The sequence below is a fragment of the Dermacentor silvarum genome, chromosome 8 (genome assembly GCF_013339745.2).
Source record: "Dermacentor silvarum isolate Dsil-2018 chromosome 8, BIME_Dsil_1.4, whole genome shotgun sequence".
Lineage (NCBI taxonomy): Eukaryota > Metazoa > Arthropoda > Arachnida > Ixodida > Ixodidae > Dermacentor > Dermacentor silvarum.
Genome location: NC_051161.1, coordinates 126,923,993 through 126,947,602, shown reverse-complemented (window position 1 = coordinate 126,947,602; position 23,610 = coordinate 126,923,993). Strand labels below are relative to the sequence as shown.

The 23,610-nt window shown below is 44.7% G+C and overlaps 1 protein-coding gene and 1 long non-coding RNA gene across 5 annotated transcripts in view; one reads left to right on the top strand and one right to left on the bottom strand.

The window, feature by feature from the left end:
• The window catches only part of LOC125947353 (uncharacterized), a 58,097-nt gene extending 51,065 nt beyond the window's left edge, over positions 1-7,032 (top strand). The window contains exon 2 of the long non-coding RNA XR_007468221.1: positions 6,581-7,032. This is a non-coding gene — a long non-coding RNA (uncharacterized LOC125947353). The remainder of the gene's footprint in view (positions 1-6,580) is intronic.
• Positions 1-23,610, bottom strand: part of LOC119461680 (fatty-acid amide hydrolase 2-A) — a 111,578-nt gene that overhangs the window by 49,247 nt on the left and 38,721 nt on the right. The window contains exon 8 of one of the 4 annotated variants that reach the window (XM_049671881.1): positions 15,349-22,396. In XM_049671881.1, the coding sequence (XP_049527838.1) occupies positions 21,944-22,396 (453 nt within the window). In that variant the 3' untranslated portion in view covers positions 15,349-21,943. The remainder of the gene's footprint in view (positions 1-15,348; positions 22,397-23,610) is intronic. The other 3 variants (XM_049671882.1, XM_049671883.1, XM_037723051.2) reach the window with 3 other exon arrangements.

The following is a 23,610-nucleotide window of genomic DNA, read 5'->3' as shown; positions in this document are numbered from 1 at the left end:
TTGCGAGTTGGCTGTACTTTCAGACTGGGAATTTTAGGCACAAATGTGAAGGCATTGTTTGCAGGTGTAAATTTTGGAATGCTTTTGTCATAGATTGTTTCTGACCATTCTGGGTATGTACATGTCAATGCTTTTTCTTTTGTACCTTGTGATGTTCTTGCGACAGTTTGTGCGTGTGTTTTAGCAAATAGGGAGTATCCAACTTGTATGTTGAGAGTGTAGTATGCAGAGGGAAATCTTTGTAACTATATATAACACTGTTTTCTTGGTAGTCTGTGAGCGTGCAAATCGGACCAAACGGTGTCCTGATGTGTCGCTAGCAAAGAGGGTAATGCTAGTGAAGGACTTTTGCCTGCATTCATGCAGTTTTTTTTTTTTCTTCAAGTGCGATTGTTCCAGGCACACCTGCCCGGCAGTTCATACGGTTCGTATGTGTGTGTCGATCCGTCACGCTTAGGTAGTGCAATGATGTGTTGGACTTGCAAACAAGAACTGTGTCATAGTCAATCGGTGGAATTCCTATAGAATGAATGCGAGCAAACGCAGGGTTTTTGCATTGTTGTTTTTATACTGTCACTTCGTCACATATGTGCCTGCAGTCGGTCTCCGGGGCCTGACAAACTCTCTCGGAACACTCCTGGCACCTCGCATTTTTTTTTTCTGTCATTGTTTTCTTTTCTGCGAGAGACTTCTTTAAAGGTGCCCTGCGACACCGTTTCTTGAAAACTGAGAGCATGCTAGAGTGAGTGCAATGCCTTTCAATGAAAATATAATCCCACATAAATTTTTAAAGAGGACATAATGATAACGGAGATTTAGAGAGTGCAATGTGGTGTTTCCTCTCATCTGGGCCGGTGATGATAGCAGTGCCCCGCCCAATGGCTCCTTACCTTTTCGTTTTGGATGCACTTATGGTAACCTTTAAGAAATGACACCCGACGAGGGTACCGGGAACGACAGCGGAGTGCGAGAGGACGGGTAGGACACGTTGACAATTGCAGCTTCCCCGTTTGCTAGAAGATTATAGGGATGTGCCTGCATGTGCGAGCTGCTCAGGAGTGACTCATGGTCGTGTACAATTAGCCATTTGTTGGCATCTGTGAGCTTTCGTGCTGTGATGGTGGCGGAGGAGACATAGAGCGGGGCCTCGAAAACCACAGGAGGGAGTAAGCGATGCTTTATGTGCGATTGCGGGGCTCCCTGCTCCATGCAGTAGAATAATATTTAATTGGCTCACACATTATGGCAACATTGTCTTCAGATGAGGAGGGTTGGCTCGCAGTGTTCAGAAAGTGTTGCAGTGCCCCTTTAAACGCTCTCTTTCACTCCTTGCCTTTGTGAGAATAGGGGAAATGTACAGGTTGAGTGTGGCTTAAGTGAAGGGTGGTAGGACAATTGTGTCACAGATCCACTTCCTGCCTGGAAGAAAGTCTATGAAGACAGTGCAGGGTGTTCCAAAGCAATCATTTAAAATGCCATTTTGTTTGTGCGTGGTTTTTCTGCCGATTCTATTCAGTGGGACGATTTACATTCATTTTTCTTTTTACGAGCCGGTGTTTCTTTGGCAGCACATTGGTACCTTGCATGCTTTTTTTTTCACATTGTGATGCCGCATCTTTTTTTGCTGTTGTTGGCTGTTTTTGTTGCTTCTTTGTTTGCAGCTTTTGTTGTCATTGTTATTGTATGTCCTCTTGTTATTTTGGTGCGCCTGCTTTATAAAAATTCAAAGGAGTCGTGTCATTACTTTTTTTTTTCTGTTGCCATGTGTTGCATCTACGTTTCACTAATGCAATAGATGGGCTCACCCCCCCCCCCCTTTTTTTTTTAATTTTTGTATCGTGATTGAAAACCAATGTGGTAGTAGTGACACTTGGTACTAATTGCACATTTAAAGCTTTTTGTTACATGTTGCTGTTTTTGGCAGTTGTTTTCTCAAGCACACTTTTCAACACCAGCTATTGTGTTATCCCGTTAGTGTTTTTATTTTTTGTCTGTGATCTGCAGATAAAAACTCGTCACAATAGCCACTGTCATCGTCATACATATTTACACTTGGAAACCTTGATTTAAGCAAGCATTTTTTTGTTGTTGACATCTCTCATGTACCTCTGCAGTTATTGTCATGTCCCATGATGATATCTCTGACAATAAATTGCACTCATTTGTGCACTAAAGCATTGAAGTAATGATTCGCATCACTGCAGTGTTTTAGACCAAGTACACTGCCCAAGATAATGTTTGTATATTTAGTCAAAGTTGTCGCACGAATGATCACTTTTTCCCGTGAAGCCAAGGCATATGAACTACAGGGTGTTCACAGTACTCAGCGGCCCTCTATAGTGTTTGTTAGCTGGAAATAATGGTATGCATTCATTTGGTTGCAGACTGAAGTGACTGCATGTGATATTGAGGAGAATAGTCTTATTTGTGTATGAAGTTCACTTCGATGGATGTGCGAAGCTTAATTCCTCTGCTGGGTTAGAGTAAATTTTTATTCATTCTGACATGCCAACGTTATCATGGCCATGATCTTTGCGATGTTTACAAGGATTCGTTGAAATGCATTTCAGAATACATTCCTGCTGAAGATCATGCAAAAAAATACACTCGAAAGGCAGTAAACTCTGTTACAAAAGTGAGAATTTGCTTTGTTCTGCCTGCTGCAATTTTGTAACAATTAGGATTGCACATTTGGAAATATTTATCTAGTCTTTCGTTACTTCTTTTTCTTTTTTCATGATCTGCAACATCTGTGTTCACAATATGAACTGACTTTCTGCCCAAGCAACCCTATGTATCACACTACTTGCTCACATCAAACTTGTGCACTATATTGTTCTTTATATTTAAGTCTGTTTGGTTGCGCCCAACAGGTGGCTGGCGAGCTCCGACTCCCAGTCCCCACATGGGTGGAGCCACCAGGCCGGCCCCCGTAAGGGGTGCCCAGGCCCCTTCAGGACCATTAATAAAGTTAATTCTCTCTCTCTCTCTCTCTCAGCAAGTCATCAGTGCATGCTTAATATGGGGCCAGGAAAGGAAGTATGCAGCTTAGCGCTGTTGGTTCACACTGCATAATGGTGAGACATCTGGGGGGTATTCTGCAAGAGTCCACCTTGTGTGCTGTCCATTTCGGTCACCACTGATTGGCTGGAGCTGTACCAGCAAGGAGGAGACTGGTTTGGGTGCCTGCCTCCTTCTCGCTCTGACCCCAGCCAAGCCAATCGGCACTTCAGCAGCTGCCGAAATAAATGGACAGTCCACTAGGTCGACACTTCCAGAATATCCCCCCACCCCAATTGTGTAATGCGAGCAGATATAGAGCGCCGCGGTTCTTTTTCAAGGTAATATCTACATTGGCCTTTCAATTGCACTCTTTTTCTCCGTCCGTGCTAGCTAAATTATGAATGGGAACTATCACTTGGGGACCAACTTTGCATTGCAAAAAAATAAGCATGACACAACATCGTAAAATTCAAGTCTAGCAGTTAAAGTTCAGTGCCTCATAATGAGATGGTGATTTTGGCATGTAAAACCCCATAATTAAATTAATCAGTCAATAAAAGATCTTGCAAGAAATTTCAACAAGTGACTGATAAATGGGGCTTCAAAAAACATTAGTGGCAAGAGAAGCCTGAAAATACTTTGTGTCCGCTACAGAGTTTTACATTAGTAATGATTTAGTCTTCAAGTCTGGGTGCACCGTTAACACCATATCAATGAACTGTTTAACAGCTCACCCGAGCTTCCACACTTGAAAGAAAACAGGATAGCTTTCACCAACTAATAAGCAATACAATACTGTCACAAACTGGCAAGTTGGGCACATTGATAAAGTTGTATGCTGATGGATAAACAGGGCAAAGAAGGATGTGGACTCGGGGGGGAAAAAAAAAACAATTCGAATCACCTGAAGTGGAGGCGTTGGCTGTTAATAATATTATGATGTGGTGGACCAACGTTGAGACCTTGCTGGTGCTAGGCTATTTATGTTGGATCGTCTGCTGACTCAAGTTATGAGAGCGCTTTTTGTATTTTAAGTATATTCACGAATCGAGCCCAAGACGTATTGCTTTATTTTATTGCAACCAAACAGTGAACCGTATGCACTTGCCAACACAATTCGTCTCCTAACAATTTAAATACCGTAACTGAGGCAGCAATAAACACAATAGCTGGATTTCTCGAAATTGAAACATTAGAACTCACTAAATATCACGTAAACACTTTTCCATATACCATATAAAACCACTGCAGTATTGTTTTATGCATGGAAAAAATGCATCTACGTATTTAATGCAATGGGCTGAAGCGCCGCGTTTATACTAATAAATGTGACCGCTAGAAAATTGACTTCAGCATATCGTGTCTTCTTAGACGACAGTAACAAATTCTCCATTCTGGCTTTGCCTACACTGCACAAAACGGCATTGTATTCGCAATATATGATGATGATGGGGATGATGATGATGATGATTTATTGGCATCCCCTTTGAAACGGGTGGTGACAAATAGTCACCTAGCCTGCTTGATTTAATCAGCTATACTATACATGTTCTTTATCTAGCATTTTTGTATACCGCTCATTATTATTTTTCTTTTCCAACAATTTACCTTGTACCGCTGCCTATGATTTTAAGAGATCAGGTCGTATCCATCTTTTCCCTGCTTTTTTTCCACCAGTACTCTAATCGTCTTTTGCTGATCTCTACAGCTTATCTGTTTATGTTTCCTTCCACTTTAAACCCAAGCGCTTCCGGGAGTTGCACGTTACCGACGGTTCTCGCTGGGTGGATCCCGTCGCATTCCATCAGGATGTGCTGAGTGGTTTCTGGATCTTTACTGCAGCATACACGTCTCATCTAGTTCAGAATATTTCTTCCGATATGTTTTCGTCCCTAGGCAACCGGCTTGAGCCTCAAATAGCAAGACACTACCCTTTGTGTTATCGTACAGATTTTCCCTTCTAATTTCTTTCTTCTCATTCTTGTAAATCTCCATTGTCCTTTTTGTTTCCATTCTTTGCATCCAATTCACGGTCTCTATTTCTCTCACTTTCTTTCTGATGACTCCTGGTTGTCTATTTACCGTTTCGATTATCCTGTACTTGGTTGTCAACTTCCTTGACCTCTTCCTCCATTCTGTGTCCACGTTTTTCATGTAGAGATACTTGTGCGCTTTAGCCGCCCATTTATTTTCATCCATGTTCCTGAGCCTTTCTTCAAAACTAATTTTGCTCTGTGCTTCTCTGACTTGAAAAGAGGCCCAACCCATGTCACCTTGCACGGCCTCATTTGTGGTATTACTGATCTTTGGTTAACTTCCAAACCTGCCAATATATCTGACTTTAAGCATATAATGGCATTTGCGAATGTTAGCGCTGGCACCATTACTCCTTTCCAGATTCCACGCACCACCTCATACATATTGCGGCCCCACAGTGCTCAGTGTTTCATTATTGCTGCATTCCACTTCCCCTTTATTTTCAGATTATCTTGGTGGTTCCTTGAGTAATTCTTTCCTTCGTTTATGTGTACGCCGAGGTACTTATATTGCTTCACTATGGGTATTACTTGCTGTTGAATTGACACCACGAAGTTACTCGTGTGTTCATTAAAGATCATAATTCCTGATTTCTCTAACCTAAACATAAGACCTAGATTTGTCGCTGCCAGTAGCGCACCCAGGATCTCTGCCAGTGGCGGGGGTTGTCAGTTTGCCAATACGATCTAAACAGCACTAATTTCGATTTCGTCATGGGAAATTGTAAAAAAAATTCGCTTTTTATGAGTGTGCAGACGATTGCGCATCTTACATCTTATTTGCAGCACTCAAATGCGTAAGGAAAGAAAAGGGGTTAAACAAAAGGGGAGGTTAAGTCGGCCTCAGGGGGGGGGGGGTTACAAACCCCAAATCCCCCCCCCCGTGGGTGCACCACTGGTCGCTGCATTCCCACAGATATTCGCAAGTATCTGTAGGAAATTGCAGCAGGCAGAACAAAGCAAATTCTCACTTTTGTAACAGAGTTTACTGCCTTGCGAGTGTATTTTTTTGCATGATCATCAGCAGGAATGTATTCTGAAATGTTTTTCAACGAATCCTTGTAAACATTGCAAAGATCATGGCCATGATAACGTTGACATGTCAGAATGAATAAAAGTTTACTCTAACCCAGCAGAGGAATTAAGCTTCGCACATCCATCGAAGTAAACTTCATACACACATCAGACTATTTTCCTCAATATCACATGCAGTCACTTCAGTCTGCAACCAAATGAATTCATACCATTATTTCCAGCTAACAAACACTATAGAGAGCCGCTGAGTACTGTGAACACCCTGTAGTTCATATGCCTTGGCTTCACGGGAAAAAGTGATCATTCGTGCGACAACTTTGACTAAATATACAAACATTATCTTGGGCAGTGTAGTTGGTCTAAAACACTGATGCGAATCATTACTTCAATGCTTTAGTGCACAAATGAGCGTAATTTATTGTCAGAGATATCATCATGGGACATGACAATAACTGCAGAGGTACATGAGAGATGTCAACAACAAAACAATGCTTGCCTAAATCAAGGTTTCAAAGTGTAAATATGTACGACGATGACAGTCGCTATTGTGACGAGTTTTTATCTGCAGATCACAGACGAAAAATAAAAACACTAATGGGATAACACAATAGCTGGTGTGTAAAAGTGTGCTTGAGAAAAACAACTGCCAAAAACAGCAACAAGTAACAAAAAGCATTAAATGTGGAGTTAGTACCAAGTGTCACTACTATCACATTGGTTTTCAATCACAATACAAAAATTAAAAAAGGGGGAGGGGAGCCCATCTGTTGCATTAATGAAACGTAGATGCAACACATGGCAACGGTAATGACATGACCCCATGAATCTTTCTAAAGCAGGCGCACCCAAATAACAAGAGGACATACAATAACAATGGAAACAAAAGCTGCAAACAAAGAAGCAACAAAAACAGCCAACAACAGCAACAAAAAAGATTCAGCAACAAAATGTGAATAACGTGAATAATGTGAAAAAAGCATGCAAGGTGCCAATGTGCTGCCGAGCAAACACCGGCTCGTAAAAAGAAAAATGAATGTAAATCGTCCCACTGAATAGAATGGGCAGAAAAACCGCGCACAAGCAAAATGGCATTTTAAATTATTGCTTTGGAACACCCTGCACTGTCTTCATAGACTTTCTTCCAGGCAGGAAGTGGATCTGTGACACAATTGTCCTACCACCCTTCACTTAAGCCCCACTCAACCTGTACATTTCCCCTATTCTCACAAAGGCAAGGAGTGAAAGAGACCGTTTAAAGGGTCTGCAGCATTACAAATGCAGGATAGTGAGCGCCATAAAAACAAAATCAAGAGAGTTGGTTACCACGGCCACATACTGCGACAAATCGTTTTACCTAAAAAATGCTAATTTTCTCAAGTCTTCACATGCCTGAAAACAACCAAATCTAATTAGTTTCCTTTTGTTCTTTGTAATGCTGCATTTGTAATAAAAATGAGTGCAAAGAATTCAGCAAAGCGAAATCAATGATAATCTTCCCAAGATGTGGTAAGGGCTTGCAAATGAAGAGCTCATCAAAGTATGACGTGTATCATCGTTATCGACACTTGCGACTTCAGCAACACCTGTGGCGTCATTGCAATTTCTGCATTGTGGCAATAAGAATGGATCACCAAAAAAACAAATTTGAAATATGACACCACCAGCTAGCTTTTCTCAGGAATCTGCATTTGGCACGCACTAAGGTACCAAGATGGAAGCGTCTCAATAACTCGGCCCCCTAATAGGCTGCAACTTAACAGAGCAGAGGCAGCGATACTGTCAAACACGCTGTGCTCGTCTACACAGCACAGCCGACGTTGCGCGACTCTCCGCAGCGCCACTTCTGCGTCATGATGCGGAGAAATGGTAAACTACGCTCGCTCGGCACATCTACCCATCTAGCCACCGTAATAGAACTATAGTTCTTCAGAAAAAAACTATCGAACTATATTTTATAGAACTATATAGTATATGAAAAAACTGTAGTTCTTTAGAAAGTTCTCCCCAGTCTCATCTGGCACTATACATTGCCGACAGTGCGTCTGCAAGTCTGCGTTACAAAACACGTCAGTTCTTTTTCACCATGGGGACCAGTATGGTCTACGGATATAATTGAAGTTTTTTGTAGTCAGAGGCAGGGATCGTAAACAGTTTTGGGTGTGGGTGGGGGCTGTTAGTTTTGTTATCGCAATAGTGTTGATATTGCCACCTGTAGGTAGTGGGTCGAGGGCAAGAGTGGGTCGAACCCAAGAGAAGAACGAAGACCACGTGCTCCTTCTTTGCTCGAGCCAGCTCCGACGGTCGCGTCTTCCAAGAGCTGCCGACAAAACTCGCGCCACGACGTCAGTTGCTCCTCGCGGTTCTGAAACCACGTACGCATGCCATCCTCCAGGTAGAAGTAGACGTGTCTGAGTTTTTCCGTTTCATTCAATTCGTTCACGGAGGCCACGCGCTCGAAGTCGACCATCCAGTCTCCGACGTCTTCGAACACTTTGCCATGAAACGTCTTCGGGATCCGTGGGCTCTCAAGTGTGTACCGGTTCGACATCGTGCTTCCCGTACCGGTTGGGGCGGTTTGAAGGGAAGCGCTGTTCATACCGGTTGATGTGGTGGGTACTATAGCGTTGACGACTTCTGGAGACAGTCCCCTGATCCTGAGGCTGGCCCGATGCACGGGAGTGTCGACAGGCACTGGATTCGTAGCGCAGATCCTTGGAGGGGTCTGCAACATCCGTGAAGACGCTTACCCAGCACCTCCACCAGTTTGTCACGAGCCTCGAGAAGTAGTCCTGAAGGTTTAATAAACGTAGAGCAGCTGTCTCATTGTTAATTAATTGACCCCTAATTGTGAGCCTGCAATGAGCAATGCTATAGTTTATGTATTAGCTTTCTCGTGGCTTTCTTGGCTTCCCCGTATTTGCTTTCTATCTTTTTCTTTTTTTACACTTATGCACGACGTTGCTAAGATACGACATGCATGTGTATTATACCTACGTGCTTCTAAATAAACCTTGGTTTGTATTAATACAGTGCATTTAATTTTTCCCCAAGTCCACATCCTTCTTGCCCTGTTTATCCATCAGCATACAACTTTATAAATGTGCCCAACTTGCCAGTTTGTCACAGTATTGTATTGCTTATTAGTTGGTGAAAGTTATCCTGTTTCGTTTCAAGGGTGGAAGCTCGGGTGAGCTGTTAACAGTTAATTTATATGGTGTTAACGGCACACCCAGACTGGAAGAATAAATCATATTACAGTAAAAGCTCGATGATACGAATCTCACGGGGTCACGAAAAATATTCGCATTAGCCAAAATTCGTATCATCGAAACACAATTAAAACTACTGTCGAATCTCGATAATTCGAACTCGAAGGGGCCCGAAAATTTGTTCGAATTAAAAGGACGTATTTTTGAAGTATTCGTGCACCATAGCACGATGCACGAACGGTGCGAGTCGTGAAATATCGCGGCGCGCAAGCGCAAAGCAAGCGCGGGCCACGAAACTGCCCACGCCGGCTAACGGTCGCTTCCCGATAACGCCAGAAAACGAAGCTTCAGGGAGCGAGTGGGCGGCGCCGGCACACGGGTGCGCGCGGAGACCGTCGAAGGTGAGGGAGGAGGGCGGCAGGGAAGCGGATTTGGCCGCGTCAACTCCGCCGCTTCGGTGGCTCCCCTCGCCCTCCCTCTCAACGCCCTCGTAGCTCTCTCACCTTCGACTCCGTGCGCACATCTCCGTGCGCCCCCGCCGCCGTGTTGGCGCCAGCTTATTTTAGCCGCCCCCTGAAGTTCCGTTTTCTGCCGTTATCGGGAAGCGAGCGTTTGCGGGCGTGGCAGTTTCGTTGGCCCGACTGTGCCTCCGCTGCTGCTTCCCTCTGCGCTGCTGCAGCAGCGTGCAAGGTTAACATGTGACTAGAAAATAGAGGAGAAGGGTTCACTGCCATTTTATCCGCGTGGCTGAGACGTCGGCACTAGTGTGTGCTAGAATACGGTCGGCACGTACATGCTTGTTCCGATGCGATGCAGAAACGGCGACCTTGTAATTTGAGAGAGAAGGAAATTTCCGCCGCGGGTTCCTCCCCCCCCGTTCCTTCGCGCGCGGCATTGAGGGGTCTCTCCTGAGCTTTTGCTCTATGGCGGTGTCGGAGCAATGCCGGTCGGAGGCGCCGCCGCGTGATTTGGCGCGCTGCTCAGAGCATTGTCGGTGCGCGGTATGTTCGAAATAAGCGTGTTCGAATTCGCTTGCTTCGCGTTGACGTTGAACGAAAGCACGTTTTTCATGATAGTCTCGCTGTGCAACAATTGTGCTCAGTGTTGACGTTGCGAGGCCTAGCTCCTTAGCCAACTCCGTCCGCTTCCTCTTGGGATCCTCATCGACCTTTCGAAGAATGTCTAATTTCTCTTTAAAGGAGAGTGCTTTCCGCTTGCGAGACATAGCTCGCTGCGACTAGGCAAAATGGCGCAAACACGAAGAACGCGGCCCGAAGCGCAGCAGCCACTCCATCTGACGGCTCGCAGAAAAGGAGGAAAAGTACAAAAGCACCAAAAGCGCCACCACCTCAAACAACTCTTCGCGCCCAGTCGCGGAGTCCGCGCTGTCCGGCGCCGCGCCTCCGCACCAAAAGAGTAGGAGAGAAAGCGCGTGACTGCGCGCTGTTCTCTTTCGCGGCCGTCGGTGGGGCGGCATTTATTCGTATCAACCGACGCAGGCTGAAAATCGATTCGTAACAACCGTTCTCTAGCACGTTGCAAAGTAATGGGGCTCGGCCGGGACCACCGAAAAATTCGTATCATCCGGAAATTCGTATTAGCCGTGATCGTATCATCGAGCTTTTACTGTACTAATGTAGAACTCTGTAGCGCACACGAAGTATTTTGAGGCTTCTCTAGCCACTAACGTTTTTTGAAGCCCCATATATCAGTCACTTAATTGTTGAAGTTTCTTACAAGATATTTTATTGACTGATTAATTATGGGGTTTTACATGCCAAAATCACCATCTGATTATGAGGCACTGAACTTTAACTGCTAGACTTGAATTTTATGATGTTGTGTCATGCTTATTTTTTGCAATGCAATGTTGGTCACCAAGTGATAGTTCGCATTCATAATTTAGCTAGCACGGATCGAGAAAAAGAGTGCAATTGAAAGGCCAATGTAGATATTACCTTGAAAAAAAAAAAAAAAAAAAACCGCGGCGCTCTATATCTGCTCGCATTACACAATTGGGGCGGGGGGATATTCTGCAAGTGTCGACCTAGTGGACTGAGTGAGTGAGTGAAATAACTTTATTAAGGTCCAGAGAAGACGCAGGGGACACCCCGCGCCACCCGGCTAGTCCCACGTAGGGACCGGCAAGCCGAGCTTGACGGCCCGATCGCGGGCACTCTGGACGGCCAGGGTTTGGTCGTTGAGTTCGGGGCTGCCCAAAAGCGCAGCCCACCTATCCTCGCTGAAGGCGGAGCCGATGGCTTCACACTCCCACAACACATGGTTAAATGTTGCCGTTAGTCCACAGGCAGGGCAGTCCGCACTGGGATACCTTTCAGGGTATATAGCGTGAATAACCGCAAGGTTAGGATATAGGCACGAGCTTGTAAAAGTCGAAGGGTCACCGCCCGCGCCCTGCATAAGGCAGGGTGCGGGAGGGGGAATACCCGTCTTGACAGATAGTAATGCTTAGTGATCTCATTATACGTCATCAATGGTTCCCCGCGGGGTAGGGGGACTGCGGAGGCGGCGCGGTCAGTGAGTCCTCGCGCGGCCTCGTGCGCGCTCTCGTTAGGGTTAGAGGGAGAGCCCTCAATCGACCCCAAGTGAGCGGGAAACCAAATGATAGAATGCGGAGAGATACTTTTCAAGCTTTGGAGAATGCGAAGGGCCTGAGGGGAGACCATCCCGGTTTGGTAGGCCTTAATGGCCGCCTTAGAATCGCTATATATTACCTCTCTGCGACCATCGAGCACAGCCAGCGCGATTGCAACCTGTTCGGCTACAAATGGCTTCGAAGTGCGTACTGTAGCGCAGCAAGTGATCTTGGAGTCGACGATGGAGACGGCGAACGCCTCTTGTTGGACATATGCCGCGGCATCCACGAAGCTTGCCTCAATGTGGTTGTTACGTACATGTTCGAGTAGAGCTCTACCCCTGGCCCGACGTCTGCCGACGTTGTGTGCGGGGTGCATATTGCGGGGAATGGGCGCGATGTGTAGTTGAGATCTGATGTCGCTGGGAATGTGCACGGCGTCGGGGCAATGGTCGACAGGGTAGAGGTCCATCTCATCGAGTATCTTGCGGCCCGCCGGGGTGCCGGATAGCCTGAGCAGCTGTGAACGCTCTTGCGCCTCCATTATTTCTTCGAGCGTGTTGTGCACTCCGAGCTTTAACAGGTATTCGGTGTGAGTGCTCACAGGTAAGCCGAGGGCAAGCTTGAAGACCTTTCTGATGAGGGAATTTAACTTGTTCCTCTCTGCAACATGCCAATTATGCATGGCTGCCGAGTATGAAAGGTGGCAGAGCACAAAAGCATGTATAATGCGGATGAGATTGTCCTCCTTGATTCCCCGGTGCCTGTTGGCGATCCTCCGGATGAGGCCGAGAGCAGTGGACTGTCCATTTATTTCGGCAGCTGCTGAAGTGCCGATTGGCTTGGCTGGGGTCAGAGCGAGAAGGAGGCAGGCACCCAAACCAGTCTCCTCCTCGCTGGTACAGCTCCAGCCAATCTGTGGTGACTGAAATGGACAGCACACAAGGTGGACTCTTGCAGAATACCCCCCAGATGTCTCACCATTATGCAGTGTGAACCAACAGCGATAAGCTGCATACTTGCTTTCCTGGCCCCATATTAAGCATGCACTGATGACTTGCTGAGAGCAACCAAACAGACTCAAATAAAGAACAATATAGTGCACAAGTTTAATGTGCGCAAGTAGTGTGATACATAGAGTTGCATGGGCAGAAAGACAGTTCATATTGTGAACACAGATGCTGCAGATCACGAAAAAAAAAAAGAAAAAGAAGTAAAGAAAGACTAGATAAATATTTCCAAATGTGCAATCCTAATTGTTACAAAATTGCAGCAGGCAGAACAAAGCAAATTCTCACTTTTGTAACAGAGTTTACTGCCTTGCGAGTGTATTTTTTTGCATGATATTCAGCAGGAATGTATTCTGAAATGCTTTTCAACGAATCCTTGTAAACATCGCAAAGATTATGGCCATGATAATGTTGACATGTCAGAATGAATAAAAATTTACTCTAACCCAGAAGAGGAATTAAGCTTCGCACATCCATCGAAGTAAACTTCATACACACATCAGACTATTCTCCTCAATATCACATGCAGTCACTTCAGTCTGCAACCAAAAGAATGCATACCATTATTTCCAGCTAACAAACACTATAGAGAGCCGCTGAGTACTGTGAACACCCTGTAGTTCATATGCCTTGGCTTCACAGGAAAAAGTGATCATTCGTGCGACAACTTTGACTAAATATACAAACATTATCTTGGGCAGTGTAGTTGGTCTAAAACACTGATGCGAATCATTACTTCAATGCTTTAGTGCACAAATGAGCGTAATTTATTGTCAGAGATATCATCATGGGACATGACAATAACTGCAGAGGTACATGAGAGATGTCAACAACAAAACAATGCTTGCCTAAATCAAGGTTTCAAAGTGTAAATATGTACGACGATGACAGTCGCTATTGTGACGAGTTTTTATCTGCAGATCACAGACGAAAAATAAAAACACTAATGGGATAACACAATAGCTGGTGTGTAAAAGTGTGCTTGAGAAAAACAACTGCCAAAAACAGCAACAAGTAACAATAAGCTTTAAATGTGCAGTTAGTACCAAGTGTCACTACTATCACATTGGTTTTCAATCACAATACAAAAATTAAAAAAGGGGGAGGGGAGCCCATCTGTTGCATTAATGAAACGTAGATGCAACACATGGCAACGGTAATGACATGACCCCTATGAATCTTTCTAAAGCAGGCGCACCCAAATAACAAGAGGACATACAATAACAATGGAAACAAAAGCTGCAAACAAAGAAGCAACAAAAACAGCCAACAACAGCAACAAAAAAGATTCAGCAACAAAGTGTGAATAACGTGAATAATGTGAAAAAAGCATGCAAGGTGCCAATGTGCTGCCGAGCAAACACCGGCTTGTAAAAAGAAAAATGAATGTAAATCGTCCCACTGAATAGAATGGGCAGAAAAACCGCGCACAAGCAAAATGGCATTTTAAATTATTGCTTTGGAACACCCTGCACTGTCTTCATAGACTTTCTTCCAGGCAGGAAGTGGATCTGTGACACAATTGTCCTACCACCCTTCACTTAAGCCACACTCAACCTGTACATTTCCCCTATTCTCCCAAAGGCAAGGAGTGAAAGAGACCGTTTAAAGGGGCACTGCAACACTTTCTGAACACTGCGAGCCAACCCTCCTCATCTGAAGACAATGTTGCCATAATGTGTGAGCCAATTAAATATTATTCTACTGCATGGAGCAGGGAGCCCCGCAATCGCACATAAAGCATCGCTTACTCCCTCCTGTGGTTTTCGAGGCCCCGCTCTATGTCTCCTCCGCCACCATCACAGCACGAAAGCTCACAGATGCCAACAAATGGCTAATTGTACACGACCATGAGTCACTCCTGAGCAGCTCGCACATGCAGGCACATCCCTATAATCTTCTAGCAAACGGGGAAGCTGCAATTGTCAACGTGTCCTACCCATCCTCTCGCACTCCGCTGTCATTCCCGGTACCCTCGTCGGGCGTCATTTCTTAAAGGTTACCATAAGTGCATCCAAAACGAAAAGGTAAGGAGCCATTGGGCTGGGAACGGCTATCATCACCGGCCCAGATGAGACGAAACACCACATTGCGCTCTCTAAATCTCCGTTATCATTATGTCCTCTTTAAAAATTTATGTAGGATTATATTTTCATTGAAAGGCATTGCACTCACTCTAGCATGCTCTCAGTTTTCAAGAAACGGTGTTGCAGGGCACCTTTAAAGTAGTCTCTCGCAGAAAAGAAAACAATGACAAAAAAAAAAAAAGCGAGGTGCCAGGAGTGTTCCGAGAGAGTTTGTCAGGCCCCGGAGACCGACTGCAGGCACATATGTGACGAAGTGACAGTATGAAAACAACAATGCAAAAACCCTGCGTTTGCTCGCATTCATTCCATAGGAATTCCACCGGTTTACTATGACACAGTTCTTCCTTGCAAGTCCAACACATCATGCACTACCTAAGCGTGACGGATCGACACACACATATGAACCGTATGAACTGCAGGGCAGGTGTGCCTGGAACAATGGCACTTGAAGAAAAAAAAAACTGCATGAATGCAGGCAAAAGTCCTTCACTAGCATTACCCTCTTTGCTAGCGACACATCAGGACACCGTTTGGTCCGATTTGCACGCTCACAGACTACCAAGAAAACAGTGTTATATATAGTTACAAAGATTTGCCTCTGCATACTACACTCTCAACATACAAGTTGGATACTCCCTATTTGCTAAAACACACGCACGAACTGTCGCAAGAACATCACAAGCTACAAAAGAAAAAGCATTGACATGTACATACCCAGAATGGTCAGAAACAATGTATGACAAAAGCATTCCAAAACTTATGCCTGCAAACAATGCCTTCACATTTGTGCCTAAAATTTCCACTCTGAAAGTACAGCCAACTCGCAATATAATGCAGTCACTGAGACGGGAAATTGGTTTGTCGTAAGCGGTATTTTGCTAAAAGCACAGATCCTAAAGAGTCACAGTAATGCTGAAAGCGCACTTTGACGGTGCGGGAGCTCGTAAAATATGAAAACAAAACTGGGCTCAATAGTAATAAACATGACAGTTGCGACATTCTACTGATGTTTGCGAGCAGCTGGCGACATCATCTGATATCAAGTCACAAGAAGCCATGTGGCAGAGTTGCCCTTAGGGAGCTATAAGCCTCTCCACATTGATAGCAAGTGATGATGATGAAAATGTATTTATTGGAGGATGGCTCGAAGGCCTATTGATAGCAAGTAAAAACAAAGGGCCATCGTCTAGATGCTGTATTCCTGTCTGGATTACCCACTTTGCACTTTACACTAGGCAAAGTCTGGTGCATTTCTGCTTCAAGTAATCTGGCTGAAAATATGTGCATTGCAATCAGGACCACATAAAACTTAGAGTTATTTTGAATAAACTGATTTCGTTACGAGTGTTTACTGCACGTGGGACAGTATAATGTTCCAACTGTTGGCATGGCACCCTTTGTTCCGCAAGTCAACAAGACCTAGTTGGTGAACAGCTGTGAAAAAACAAGACAGGCTGCATGCACTTGCTGAAGTCGCAAGTGTCGATAACAACGATGCACGTCATACTTTGATGAGCTCTTCATTTGCAAGCCCTTGCCACATCTTGGGAAGATTATCATTGATTTCGCTTTGCTGAATTCTTTGCACTCATTTTTATTACAAATGCAGCATTACAAAGAACAAAAGGAAGCTAATTAGATTTGGTTGTTATCAGGCATGTGAAGACTTGCGAAAATTACCATTTTTAAGCTTGTTAAAGTGGTAAAAAGGATTTGTCGCAGTATGTGGCTGTGGGAACCAACTCTCTCGATTTTGTTTTTATGGCTCTCATTATCCTGCATTTGTAATGCTGCATTTGTAATAAAAATGAGTGCAAAGAATTCAGCAAAGCGAAATCAATGATAATCTTCCCAAGATGTGGTAAGGGCTTGCAAATGAAGAGCTCATCAAAGTATGACGTGTATCATCGTTATCGACACTTGCGACTTCAGCAACACCTGTGGCGTCATTGCAATTTCTGCATTGTGGCAATAAGAATGGATCACCAAAGGAACAAATTTGAAATATGACACCACCAGCTAGTTTTTCTCAGGAATTTACATTTGGCACGCACTAGGGTACCAAGATGCAAGCGTCTCAACAACTTGGCCCCCTAATAGGCTGCAACTTAACATTCCACATATCCTTCAATGTTGAACGTTGGCAACACTCAACTTAAGACACACTCAATGCGAGTGTTCCACGTAAGTTTTTCAGCTTCATGCTTTGATGCAAAGCCTCTGAAGGCTGCAAGGGCTGAAGACTTGCAGCCAAGAATGAGCTTTAGCCATTGACCAGCAGTACTTCCTATGTCCAGCTTGGCTAGCATAAAATCATCTGGTTTGAATGTTGGCTTTCAGTTAGCTCTGGTTTAAAGTGAAGCGTAAAAAACTCTCAAAGCTTATGTGCTTAGTAGTGATGGAGTCCTTTTTAGAAGCTGCAAGTGTGTCTTAGTCATATGAATTGGGAGGAGTATGAGAATATATTTATTTCGTCCTGAAAGGGCAGAAAAATGGTTCTGGAAGCATTTGCTAAATCAAGTCATGCTTGTGGTCCCGTCATATGAAGCTTGAAGCCTTGACGATAAAAAAATGCCAGGTCCTGCTGTGTGGTCAGAATATAGTAGTATGACAACTCTTGCTGCTTCATGCCTTGGTTTACTAAAATTAAGTTCAGCTAAACTCACTTATGCTCTTATGGGAGACTTATTTTCTTGATGGCATCTATGCAAGGATTCACTCACAGGAAGGGAAGAAACAAAGAAGCAAAAAAAAAAAAAATGCTTTCTCACAACCCAAGATGACAGCACAGATTGCAATTGAATGTTCATTGTAATGGTCACAAACACAAGCTTGGAATGCATTTATCAATTGTGTTTCATTTCCTGCCTTCGGAAAAGTTCACACATTTTTGTCGATGCCGAGTTTCCCAAGCTTATTCAGGAAATGTAACCCGAGGCAAAGTCCACGGAAGACAAAGATTACCAGTTGTACGAGGACGGAAAAAGTAAAATCGAAGCAGCAGTGATTCGCTTGTTATATTCTTTGGCATTGCAGTCGAACCCCAGTGTAATGCAGCCAGATAAAGCGAATTACTATTCTCTTCATCAAGCATGCAAAACTTAGTGGCCTACACTCGTGTAGAATAACTCCCTCATAACGGACAGGGCATTGGACATATCGAACTCTGGCTATCCGATGCCAGGCAAGATGTCGCCTCGCTTGACTCTGCGGAATGCACTTTCTGCAATGAATGTGCTGTGCCAATACTATGCAGACGTTCACGGAATCGAAGTACAGCAAGTCTACACAATCGCGCGCATCAAAAATGCCATTCTTATTGACACTGAAAAGCAGTTCAAGGCGCAGGCAAAAATTAGTGCCTACTACGCCTACACCTGTAGTTTTGTCTTTACTAAATTGATTACTTCCTGGCTTTTTTTCTCCAACATACGTAACAAATCCATATAGTACAGTCGAACCTCGATATAATGAACCTCGAATTAACGAAATTCGCGATATAACGACGTTTTTTGCTGCAAGTACAACTTAAGAATGAACCTCGAATTAATGAAATTCGCGATAACGACGTTTTTTGCTGAAAGTACAATTAGGTATATCGAGGTTCGACTGTATCACGAAGGCAACACAAACGTTTGTTTAATTCATTATAGGAGAGTTTAGCTATATCGAATTACCCGATTATCAAACAATCTTTAGTGCATAATCCTGTTTGTCTAACCACGTACAGTCTAACCACGTTAGACTGTACTATTTTAGCACGACGGCAGTTAAAAGCTTGAAACTGAGCTTGTTGCATTTGTCCAGCCTGTTTGTTCGTCCTTTCCATTACATTATCATCATGAGACAAACTCGTAAACCTCAGCTCCATTCTTGCCGTATGGTGAAGAAAAAACTGCCCACAACAACATCACCCTCACAGTAATGTGAATTTTGGGGCCACTGTGCTTTTGCACAGCTTTAGAGCTCAACAGCTTATGCGGTGTTTTGTGCACCACACAGACTGGTAGTTGTGGTGTTTGTGCATTTGTTTGTTAGGCCCCTGCAAGCAATACTATAGCGGATGAAGACAATGTTGCGTGCAGTACTGAGAAGAAATTGTTCTTGACAAGATGACGAGAGCCCACATCTGTAGAAGTAAATCATTTCAGAGCCAAAGGTGCTGCTTGTCTTTTTCTCGTTTTTTCCCTGTATTGTTCTAATTAACGACGGTTCAAATTCTTTTACTGTGTTAATGAGAAAACAGAAAAGAAACCCATTCTGTCTAATCTTCTTCAGAGTTAAAGAATCTGCTTTTTCAATGTGAACGAATTGACAGTTCCGTGTTCTCAAGGTGCTTTGTAGCTGGCAAGAGCACAACTTATTGGTCCAGTGCACCCCAAAATAGGCCAGCATAAAAAAAAGCAGCTTGGGACCACAGGCATGCGCTGGTGTGACGACATAGCAAATTGCCTTAGTGCAGCTAGTCATCCCCGCAACATACATACAGGGCCGCATATTAGTGAATCTAAGGATGCTAAAAAGCTAGCACAAACATGCCATTCCTTCAGTTCTACTTTGTAATTATATGGAGCAAGTTTGGCTACTCCACAGCTACAACCATCATGAGGCATACATGAGTTGCAGCAGCTGTTAGGGTAGACAATTGAATATATGGCTGTGCCAGTGAGCAAGTCCTCATTCTCTTCCATTCTGAGCTGCTCCCACTGGACTTTTTCCACCAGCTGGCGGTGCATTTCGACACAAAGGCTCTTGGCATATGTTCATGTTTTCAATTGCACTGCAAGGCATTAAATGCAGGCACGGACCGAGGGTACATGTCCGAATGTCCTCGACAATCCTTACCCCCCCCCTCAACTTTGTATTGTACAGTAGACTCCCACAGAGGGTGATGCCAAGTACTTTGGTTGTGGCGATTAACAGACATCACTAATCAGATGGCACACGGGTATCCCCGGGTATCGGTTTGGGACAAATAAACAATTTACACATCTCCTTTTTCAATTGTTTAGAATAAAAGAAAGAGAATAGAAATCTGACATTCAAACAACAGGCACACCCCATTAGACATGGGTATAATGCGAGTGAACGCACTACACTATCACAAAATTGACAATGCTGTGACAAAGATGATAAACAACCACAAACAGCTGCAACACCAATGCTCAACGAAAAGTGATGCTGAAGCCGGGACACAGCAGGCTTCCCTTACAAATTGGTGGAGGCGTTGGATCAACTACCAAGGATTCATTCTGGAACGTTGGACGCGCACTCTACAGCCGGCTATGCCCGACGTTTACAGAGCTGTCATCACATCATTCATCATCGCAAGTAGACATGCTACACTTTCACGACATTGCCGAGGTTGCCATCTCAATACCATTCATCATCATTGTCTAAGAGCGTCTGACCCCAACGCCAGGAAAAGTCGATTTGTACCTGGTTACATGGAGGGGAGAGGGCTAACTCAAGACAGACGTCACCTACTCAGAGCACCAGTGCTCTCGATAGCAGCAGACACACAAGACGGTGCTGGTGCTCAGATTATCAGTATTTTCAGAGGTGGCTGCCAGGCTGTCGGGGAAAGGTTAATGGTTTGCCAAATGCTTCCGAAAGGAACGCATGTCTGGCAGGCATGTAGAACTGTGTGCCTGCACACCACCTTGTCACAGCTATGCTGAGCTGTGCATATAAGAAACATCCAGCAGTTGGCAGCGAGTTGTTGCTGCAGTTTCACAGACCGAGTCAAACTCAAGAGCTAAAAACAAAGCCTAACCCCAGAACATGCTAACGACTGTATTCATCCTTTCTGGGTGGCTACATTCCCTTCCTGCTGGAAAACGACTTAACCACAACGGTAGTGCAACGCCTGTGCGCTATTCTAAATGATGAGGTAATGATGAAGCCATTGCATCATATGTGGGAAGGAAGTCAAAGAAGAAGAACAACAAAAAAAAGTAAAAGGTCTTGGGAAACAATCTGAAAGTAGGGCGTGGTTGCATTGCTTTGAAATTTTTCATGAAAGGAGTCAATAACCGAAGCTATCAAGCTGCAGCTGCTATTTATGAGTGCGTACAACTCTCAAAAAACATACCACCAAACGACAAGTGCCCATCTCCATGAATGAACAGATCACAGTATGCAGACAAACATATCACCGGTTCTGTGAAGCTGACAGAGTACTGGAAGAATGTGAGCTCACACTTCTCGACTTCAAAGATGTATCAGAGTGCATGGTATAACAGCTGTCCCCTAGTACATGCGACAGTACAAAGCTTAGCAGACAGCTAGCTCTTTCAGACAGGAAGCATCACAAGACGCGCGTTAACTGTCTACTATGATGCACACCACACATGCCACAATGTTAGACAAAGACAGCAGACACAACCACTAGACAATGACAAGCATCACCAACACAGCAGACTCGGTGTGCAAACATTTTTGCAAGGTCAGGACGTTACAGAACACACTGAAATGGTGCATGGCGGCACAGAGGCATAGATGAACCGCACTGCGTGAATCACGCCACGTTGACAGAAAAGTCCTCCTGCAGAAGAAGTGCCCAAGTCAAAGAAACCTGTTGGTGCCACGTACAAGTGTGCCTCGCTTCATCGGCATATGCACAGTGAAACGACTGCTCCAGATGCCCTCTGCACAACACATGTTTCACAAAACGGTCGGCACTAACACGAAATGTCTGGCCAACAATCTGCACCGTTCCAGGGTTGCCATCACATGGGGCCAGAGTCTGCCAATCAACAACGCACTCCAACCACAGCATAACGTGCAACACAAAGAAAGAAAAACATATCTACCTCTACACCATTTTTCACCGGTGTTTCAGTCTCTGAGCCACACCTTTGGCCCAGAGATAAGGTGAATGTGTGAGCAACAGTGGGCGGCAATGTCCATCTCTCTACAACAGGAAGGCAAAGTGATGCTCCCTGTTTCTGAAGGCCCCCTGCTCCTACTTCGTCGGAGGCTGATGCCAGCCACCGAACGCCTTCTCTACTTCCCGTGCCCCGTCCAAGCAGAGGTGATCCTTGTAGAAGGCAGCCACGACCTGCACGCCCAGTGGCGTGCCTGTGCTTGGCGAGATTCCCACGGGGCACTGGCAAGTCGGGTAGCCGAGGACGTTGAAGATGGCCGTGTAGGCGTAGTTGAAAGGCTTGAGCAATGGCTGGTAGTGGAAAGGTGCCGGCTCTGGGTGCGATGGGTAGACAAATATGGCGTTGCCGGCTCCAAGGAGAGCATCGAGACGGTCTCGCAAGGTGTCAGCTCGAGCCAGGACCCGCGTGAGTGCAGGGTGGCCGCGTTTTGGAGACAGCCATTCCAGCAGGCAGAGGGCAAGAGCGGGCAGTGTGTGCGGTGAGCGCCGCAGCAGCCAGCGTCCAAGTTCTCGCCACACAGGCACCTTTCCCTGCACCAAAAAACAGTGTGTTTAAATTTCACTGTGCAGTCGACACAATAAAAGGGTCAAACAAAATGTTTATGGTGTGTTCTCATTTGTATATTGCATGCAATGCATTAGAAGTAGTTATTAGTCGATGTGTCTGCGCGAGACAACAGCACAAATGCACTTAAACATGTACAAAAATGGCTCGGAATTACAACTCAATGTAACGATTGTGAAAGTTACAGTTGGCCTATACTTCTATTATAGTACTGCTGTACAGGTAGTAGTCACTAGCTTCATTAGTGGCAATGCATCTCTTCAGGATCCGATGTCTGTCCAAAATTTGTACTTTCATTGCACTCACATTCGCAATCCTATTGCTTTGCTGCACCTATTCACAAATGTTTACCACAACATACTGCCGCTTTCTCACACGAAGCGATCAGAAAAATCACCGCCCGAGCACTCCGCACAGATGGTTAACCAACGAAGCTGAAATGTGCAGCCCCAGTGTTTATCAATGGGTTAATCGCGACGGTTCATTAAAGACTCGATCAATCATTGGTTACGTCCTCGTGTTTCTTAATGAGGTTACACGCACGTTCGGCTGTGCCGGAGAGAACGACATTATTGATAGGAAACCCTCAGTCTGCTGTTGTCGCATTGCCGCTTGCAATTCTTCAAAATTAAATTGCTTCGAAATTAGATCTGTTCATCACTTAAGACAATGAATGACTCATACCCCCTTAAGCAATGGCTCATACCCAATTAACGTGGTTTCCCCATTACGACGACAGAAGATAAGTGAAATTCTAAGCTGGAGACGAATGCTTGAGCAGTGGCACGAGTGCATTCACGCGGTTGCGCCGAGGGGCGGCAATGAGCCAGCTGTGGAAGAAGACGACGATGCTCAAGCCATTGCTGATGATGATAGTTTCTGTGCACATCAGACGAACAGATTTTGGTTTCGCCTAGCCATACAGCTTCGCTGTAAAAAGTGAATAGGTACACCTGGTCTTTTAATCTGAAGACAAATCAAGTTGGATTACGGATTATTTTTGTCTGGGAACTACAGCCTTTGCTAGTGACATTTTGGTTTCCATCATATTGCAATTGACAAAATGGTTTGCACTCATCATGTGCAACCATTCTGCTTTTCTCATTGAGCAGAATGGTTGCACATTCCAGTGTCATCCGAAAATCAACGGAAAAGCACTGGGACAATCATGATAATCGAC